This window comes from Garra rufa, chromosome 1 (genome assembly GCF_049309525.1).
Source record: "Garra rufa chromosome 1, GarRuf1.0, whole genome shotgun sequence".
Classification (NCBI taxonomy): domain Eukaryota; kingdom Metazoa; phylum Chordata; class Actinopteri; order Cypriniformes; family Cyprinidae; genus Garra; species Garra rufa.
Genome location: NC_133361.1, coordinates 24,575,625 through 24,584,006, shown reverse-complemented (window position 1 = coordinate 24,584,006; position 8,382 = coordinate 24,575,625). Strand labels below are relative to the sequence as shown.

Sequence of the window (8,382 nt, the reverse complement as noted above, 5' to 3'; positions counted from 1 at the left end):
GCTGGCACACTCTAATCCCACTTTGCCTCTTTATATGTGTGTGTGTCATGTCAGCACGAGGGAGTGTGTCTGTTTGAATGCACACTAGAGCAGCCTTGTATGAAGCATGTTTACCTCCGGCAAATCTCCCAATCATCTGAACAGGTCTGAACCCTCAAATCTACACATTTACGGCAAGATTACGCCATCCATCCCCGCGTTGATGTCGCCACGCTTGCTTGCTGTAGTGAGCCTGGGTGACAGCTACACGACTATGTGATGTATGATGCAGTTACGTAGTCCACGTTCCATAGCGGCCAATAGGTGCTCAGGGTATAAGAGAACAGGACAAGGATTACAGAACCGTTGAGTGGGAAACCAGCTCAGAGAGTCACGAGCATGTTCAAGTGCGCTGGAGTAAATGGTTGACATTTGCAGATAAAAGGAGCACGCTTTAGATCCTGTGCGGCTCTGAGTAACATCTGACTTTCGCGTTGACCCTGGAGTGAAAAGGGGTGGCTCAAAATCGGAGGACTCCACATTTTGGTCCTTCATCTCTCGAGCAAAGAAAAGGCCATTTTGTGTCCAAAGCTGAATCCGTTTGTCCGTGCAACAGAGTCTGCAGATTACTGTTACTTACAGAAGCATGCATCGACTAAGCAGGTTTTTCGAATTGTCTGCTTTTTGAGGAAAAAAAAGTTCCCTTTATTTGATTGCAAAGTCTTTGAAGCTGCAAGAGCTGAAGGAATGAATTTCAGCAGCACTGAGCGCTTCATTGATCAGTTTTTCCTGTGCATGGAACTCTGTGGGTCAGATCCACCCCCTCATTTTTCAGCACAATGGACAGCTCCACAGGTTCCCCCTCTCTATTTGTCAGCACCATGGAGAGCTCCACTGCCTGGTTTTTGTCCTTCTGTGAGTGGAGGCGGCTGGCAGCCATTTTACGTGGCTGGATCTTCAAACTCTTTAAAAGCTCTTGTTCAGATAAAGTATGCCACTCTGTGCCACTCTCGGGCCCTCTCAGCCAGGCACAATGATTAACCCTACGGCACCTATAGCCCTCTTAACATGTCTCTCTCTCTCTCTCTTGTAAATTGAGTGTAAATGGCAGACGCCATGTGTGGGCAGAAAGGGCCAATGGTGGTCTAGGGTTGGTTCTCTCCTCTGGGTGCTGGTTCGGCTCAGGTGTTTGGTTATAGGCTCCCGAAGCGATTTGGACACATGGAAGCTGATTTTCTATTCTCGAGCCTTGCGTTTGGGTGGTGGATGGCACCCGGCGGAGATCTGTGTAAAGGAGTGGGAGGATGTTAACCGAGTGTGTACGTAGCTCTCACAGTTTGTTTGAGTGAGAGGGTAAATAGTTTGCTCCTCAGGACAACGAAGGCTGAAAATATGATCACTGGCTGTGAAAAACCCTTGTCTGATTGTCTAATTATTTCTTTCTTTTCCCTTTAAAGGGTTTTCGTGGGTCATAAAAGTTTGCTGTAATAAACAGCTCCCTATGCTGAGTTTTTCTTAATTATCAGGTTTCTTCATGACCTGCTAATTACATCAATAATCCATGCAAGTGGTGGGCTCATTTTAAAATCAACATAAAGTAAAATTTGACCCTGTTTATTTTATTAACAAATGTTACTGAACTTATTGTGCACGATTCATCACTTTATTCCCAAATGTTTTTTTTTTTCATAATTATTGTGCCTTGCCTGCTCTCTCTTTCTTTATAAACCCTAACTTTCTATCCACCTAGTAAGTAATATCCACACTTAATGATTCAGGCAATTCATATGTATAAAATCAGATCTCACTCCCACATTGAATATCCTGTTTCACTAAGAATTATGCTAATTTACAGAAGTAAAATGAGTTGTGAACCGTCCTAAATGTGTGTTTCTCTTTCTTCATGCAGCGTTAAGTCGCTCTGCAATGCCATTTGGTCTGATGCGGAGGGAGTTGGCATGCGAGGGTTACCCCATTGAGCTCCGCTGCCCCGGCAGTGATGTCATCATGATCGAGACAGCCAACTACGGTCGCACGGATGACAAGATCTGTGACGCCGACCCCTTTCAGATGGAGAATGTACAGTGCTACCTGCCAGACGCCTTCAAGATAATGTCACAAAGGTACATCAGAGCATTATTCGCTTTTACAGTGTCTATTTTAGTGACGTTTTTTTGTTCATGACCAAAAGTCCTTTAAATTGAATCAACATTTTGTCATATTTAATCATTTTAGTCATTTTGGATTGCTCTGAATAGTGGCAGCCAACACAGATAAATTTTAACTAATGATGATGAGCAAAATGTGTCAAAATGTATCAGAGTAAACACATTTTCAAGCATTTTGAAAAATATTCTACTCTATTCTATTGTTTTTGCACTTCCATTCAGCATATCATTGGGGTCAGTCTATGTATGTGTGTATTAGGGCTGCACAATTAATCGAAGGCAATTGTCATGCACATTTTGTCAGTAAAGCCAGTTGTGTAATCATTAGTAAATCTCCAGCAACTGCTTATAGTTGTAGCAGCATGTACTACACAGAGCTGTAGTTCACTGACAAGCTACGCTATATCATGTTCATTATTGCAGATGATTTAATCGCACGATAATGAAATCGAAAGAAATCATTTCGTGATAATGTTTGCGTAGCTTCTCAGTAAACTATGGCTCTGTGTAGTAAATGGCGCTACATCTGAAAGCATGTGAAAATACCACATTTAATAACATGTTTTTACTCCAAACTCACTTTATAATGTCAGTCGAGTGTTTGAAATAAATCCTTCTGTGAGGTGATGTAGCTTCTTACACATTGGCATTGTGTTATAAATATTGTAATGAAAATTATAACAATAAGAGCTCCATATTAATCCATATATTGTAGTAGTTGTGTGTTTATTAGTCACGTTGAATCAATAAAAACAGTTAAATCTTCTGTTTATTCAGCTAAAGCGATAAGCATTTCCTGGGTTTTTTCTTTGGAGCGTATTTGGAGTATCTGTGCTTTATTGAAAGATACGTATGACAATCGCAGCTTCTGCCTAATCGCAATTGCTATTTTATTTCGTTTTATCATGCAGCCCTAGTGTGTATCATACAACCCAAGCTTATGAAGGTGCCTCTAAATACATTACTAATTACGTACCTGACTGCACGTTTTGCGGCAGTTTCAAAGTGAAATGTCCAGAGAGTGGCGCTAAAATATGTTTAATACGTGACCGCGGCACGTTTTTATTATGTTGGTACAGGCACATATTGACGTGTTTTTATTACGCTGCTTGAGCTATGTATTGCGGCTGTTCATAATTAAAATATGATAGCTTTTTATCACTCAAGTACAACGCTGTATCGCGTGAGCTACCAAGCAAACCTACTTCATGCATATGAAACTGTATATGTGACGACAATTGTTTTGAAGTCATAACATAATATTCTGCAAGTAACTGTGTAAAAATTAGGCTTTATTAATTAAAACTTATACTTTGTGTAAAAAGGAAAAAAAGTCTCTAGTGTTCGTTTCAACCAGAAACTGCAGTGATTCGTACATATAGGTACGTTTTTTCAGTTTTGCAGAAATGTATATAGATGCATGTATTTTCAATGAGCCTATGTTGGTGTTATATTTGCAAGAAATTAATACTTTTATTAAGTGTTAAATTAATAAAAAAGATGATAGAAAAAAAGCATTTATAAGGTTACAAAAGATTTGAATTTCAGAAAAATGCTATTCTTTCGAACTTTCCATTCATCAGAAAAAAGAACAAAAAATGTATCATACTTTTCACAGTGATATTAATTAAATATTTAACTGTTTTCAACCTTGATAAAAAGAAGAAAGCAGCAAATCAGCCTATGATTGATGAATGATTTCTGACTGATCATGTGGCAATGAAGACAGGAGTAGTAATGCTGAAAATTCATCTTTTCATCACAGGAATATATTGCTTTTTAAAAAATATGCCAAAATAGAAAACAATGTTTTGAAATAGTAAAAACATTTCACAATTTTGACATTTCCGTTTTTGATCAAAGTGGTGAGCATAAGACACATTAAAAAATCCTACTGACCCCACACATTTGTACAGAAAGTGTGTATTTTCATCAACAATATGCTTTAATTAACCTTTCTGATTATAATCATGACGCATTTTTTTTTTTTTTGTCTTCGTTATGGTTTCCGGGATTTTGAACATTAACACTATATAGGAGGGAGGGGGGGGGGGGGTTGTATAAATGTTACAAATGACTCTGACTGTTCATGTCACTGTTTTGTTTTGCGTGCACTGTGTATTCCAGAGTGTATTGATACGGTTGAATGGTTAAGTGACTGTTTAGCGTGTGTGTTTGAATAATGTGTGTATAACCGCTGTGTGTGTGTACCCTGCCTGCAGTTGCAGTCCCTGTCTGTGCTCAGCATTTGCTTCCTCTGAGACGAGATCAATGATTCCCTCTTCTAGCTATCCATCAGCCTTGTAATAGAGAAAGAGAGAGAGAGAGAGAGAAAGAGAAGGAGCCAAGGAGGCATGTGGGAGGGATGAGTAGATTGAGAGAGGGATTGGACTGGGAATGACGCTGCACTAGTAGAGAGATGATGAGGGGATATATAGAAAGAGGGATTTGAAAAGAGAAGTGTCTCTGCATCTGTTTGAGGCAGAATAAATCTTTACCGTGCTAGATCCGTGTTTGCATTTTATAGCGATAACAGCCCTGCATTCATACATTTATCTGCTTTAGTCAGAGGCAATAGCTCTAAGTAGGTTTGAGCTGGAGCTTGAGCTGCCTCCGCACCCCTCCGACTGACACTATCTGTCACATGATCACGTCTAGAAATTATTACCGTGCTTGCCAAGGCTCATGCTTAGGACCAGAAATTTAACAAACCCCTAACCCTGAGTGTTACATTTTTGACATGCCATATCAGCTGTGCTACAAATATGAATAACAATTCAAGTTGTGTGTCTTTTTGAGGAGAGTTTAATATTACTTTCCTAAGCTATCAGAGTTGGGATCAGTTTTAGACAAAGATAGAGACAGTGTACAATCAACTAGTATCATTCTACAAAACACAAACCTTGCAAACGTCCAGTCATTTGATCTCCTGAATAAAAATGCATTTGCGTCTGTGCATCTCTGACGTACTAATGTTGTGTAACTGTCTGTATGAATTTACATTAAATCTTAGATATTAAACCTGAAGTGTTTCTAATTGGTTTGCTATGTCATAATAATACAGTATGTTCTCTGTATGATTGGTGTGATGTTGGGTTTATTTAATAAAATGTCTTTACAGTGTTTATGTTCCATATTCTGATATTATCAAATTGCTTTGTATTAAAATATAATCCTGTAATAAAATTACAGAATTCAGAAGTATTGTGCAGTTGATATATAAGCCTACAGTGTTGTGAAAAAGTGTTGGCCCCCTTAATGATTTTTGATTTTTTTTGCATGTTTGTCACACTTTAATGTTTCAGCTCATCAAACAAATTTAAATATTAATCAAAGATAGCACAAGTACCCCCCAAAAAGGCCAAAAGATCCTCAAAAGCTACACATCATATTGAGATCCAAAGAAATTCAGGAACAAATGAGAAAGAAAGTAATTGAGATCTATCAGTCTGGAAAAGGGTATAAAGCCATTTCTAAAGCTTTGGGACTCCAGCGAACCACAGTGAGAGCCATTATCCACAAATGGCGAAAACATGGAACAGTGGTGAACCTTCCCAGCAGTGGTCGGCCGACCAAAATTACCACAAGAGCGCAGCGACGACTCATCCAAGAGTTCACAAAAGACCCCACAACAACATCTAAAGAACTGCAGGCCTCTCTTGCCTCAGTTAAGGTCAGTGTTCATGAAAGAGACTTGGCAAAAATTCCAAGAGTTTCAAGACGAAAACTGCTGCTGAGCAAAAAGAACATAAAGGCTCGTCTCAGTTTTGCCAGAACACATCTTGATGGAAAATACTCTGTGGACTGATGAGACAAAAGTTGAACTTTTTGGAAGGTGTGTGTCCCATTACATCTGGCGTAAAAGTAACACAGCATTTCAGAAAAAGAACATCATACCAACAGTAAAATATGGTGGTGGTAGTGTGATGATCTGGGGCTGTTTTGCTGCTTCTGGACTTGGAAGACTTGCTGTGATAAATGGAATCATGAATTCTGCTGTCTACCAAAGATTCCTGAAGGACAATGTCCGACCATCTGTTCGTGACCTCAAGCTGAAGCGAACTTGGGTTCTGTAGCAGGACATTGATCCAAAACACACCAGCAAATCCACCTCTGAATGGCTGAAGAAAAACAAAATGAAGACTTTGGAGTGACCTAGTCAAAGTCCTGACCTGAATCCTATTGAGATGCTGTGGCTGAGGCAGTGCATGCTCAAAAACAATGCCAATTGCCAATGTGGCTGAATTACAACAATTCTACCAAGATGAGTGGGCCAAAATTCCTGCAAAGCGCTGTAACAGACTCATTGTAAGTTATCGCAAATGCTTGATTGCAGTTGTTGCTGCTAAGGGTGGCCCAACCAGTTATTAAGTTTAGGGGACAAACACTTTTTCACAAAGGGCCATTTGAGTTTGGATTTTGTTTTCCCTTCATAATAAAAAAACTTCATTCAAAAACTGCATGTTGTGTTTACTTGTGTTATCTGTGATTAATATTTTAATTTGTTTGATGATCTGAAACATTAAAGTGTGACAAAAATGCAAAAAAAAAAAAAAAAATCAGGAAGGGGGCCAACACTTTTTCACACCACTATATGTAAATGTGTATAATTTTAGTAAATATTATGTAAAATAAAAATTAGTTTTATCATACACTACTGTTCAAATGTTTTGGGGGATTTTTTTAATGTTATGATTTTTAAAGTCTCTTACGCTCCCTGAGGCTGGATTTGTTTGAGTAATAAAAATACAACAAAACATTAATTAATTTCTGTGATGCAAAGCTGAATTTTCAGCATCATTACTCCAGTTTTCACAGTCACATGATCCTTCAGAAATCATTTTATTATGCTAATTTGCATGAAACATTTCTTATCGTTATGCTGAAAGCAATTGTGCTGCTTAATATTGTTGTGGAAACCGTAATACATTTATTTCAGGATCTTTGATGAACAGAAATGTCAAAATAACCGAATTAATTTGCAACATACCTTTTGTAACATTTATAAATGTTTTTACTTTCAGCTTTTTAGTATATTTTCTAGTGTTTGGGTCAACTGCAGAGACGATGAATGCAGTTAACAGGTTTCATAGAAAGAGAAAAATCATTTGCCATTGGAATACTTCAACATTAGATGGGTCTCATTTTGAAGGCTGTGCACTCCAGAGGTCGCATTTTTCGGCTCTCTAATTTCAGAAAAGTAACTATTATAAAACTGACAGTTATTCCTCATAAGGCGTAAATTGTTGTAATGTCTTTCTTACTTTGGAATATACTGGTTACTTTTCAGAAATGATATATGCAGCCAACAGGTGCAACCTCAGAGGCTGCAGCCTTTAAAATGAGACAAAAAGTACACACCCACCACAGGTGTAGTAACTTGCAAATGCCATTTATAAGGTCAGAATTGTAGGATATAAACTCACAATTCTCTTTTTTTGCAATTCTGATTTTTTTTCTGACAATTTCTCAGAATTTTGACTTTTTTCTCAGAATTGCATGATATAAGCTCAAAATTCACTTTTTCTCGTAATTGTGTTTCTATCTCGCAGTTCTGACTTTTTTCACAATTTCTCAGAATTGCGACTTTTTTCTCAGAATTGTGTGATATAAACTCACAATTGTGACTTGTCTTGTAATTGAGTATATATCTTGTAATTCTGACTTTTTTCTCACAATTTCTCAGAATTGTAACTTTTTCTAAGAATTGCGTGATATAAACTCACAATTCTGACTTTTTTCTCACAATTTCTCACAATTCTGACTTTTTTCTCACAATTTCTCAAAATTGTGTCTTTTTTTCTCAGAATGGTGAGATATAATCTTGCAGTTGCTAGAAATAAAGTCAGAATTACAAGATATAAACCTGCAATTATGACTTTTTTCTTGAATTTCTGACTTTTTCCTTTCATCTGTGCATTTATATATCTCGCATTTTTTTTAGCAATTGTGAGATATAAACTTGTAATCGTCACTTTTTTCTTGTAATAAACTTGCAATTCTGACTCTTTTTTATATTTTTCTTGAATTTCTGACTTTTTCCTTGCATCCATGCATTTATATCGCGCAATTTTGATTTGACAATTGTGAGATATAAACTTGCAATTGACTTTTTTCTCATAATTGTGAGTTTACATCTTGTAATTCTGACTCTTTTTTTTCACAATTTCTCAGAATTGTAATTTTTTCCTAAGAATTGCATGATATAAATTCACATTTCTGACTTTTTTTTCTC

At 37.4% G+C, this 8,382-nt stretch overlaps 1 protein-coding gene across 1 annotated transcript in view; it reads left to right on the top strand.

Moving 5' to 3' along the window:
- The first annotated feature begins 818 nt into the window (after positions 1 to 818).
- The window catches only part of adgrl1a (adhesion G protein-coupled receptor L1a), a 96,462-nt gene continuing 88,898 nt past the window's right edge, over positions 819 to 8,382 (top strand). Inside the window, exons 1-2 of the mRNA XM_073829298.1 lie at positions 819 to 894; positions 1,889 to 2,102. Of these exons, the coding sequence (XP_073685399.1) occupies positions 819 to 894; positions 1,889 to 2,102 (290 nt within the window). The remainder of the gene's footprint in view (positions 895 to 1,888; positions 2,103 to 8,382) is intronic.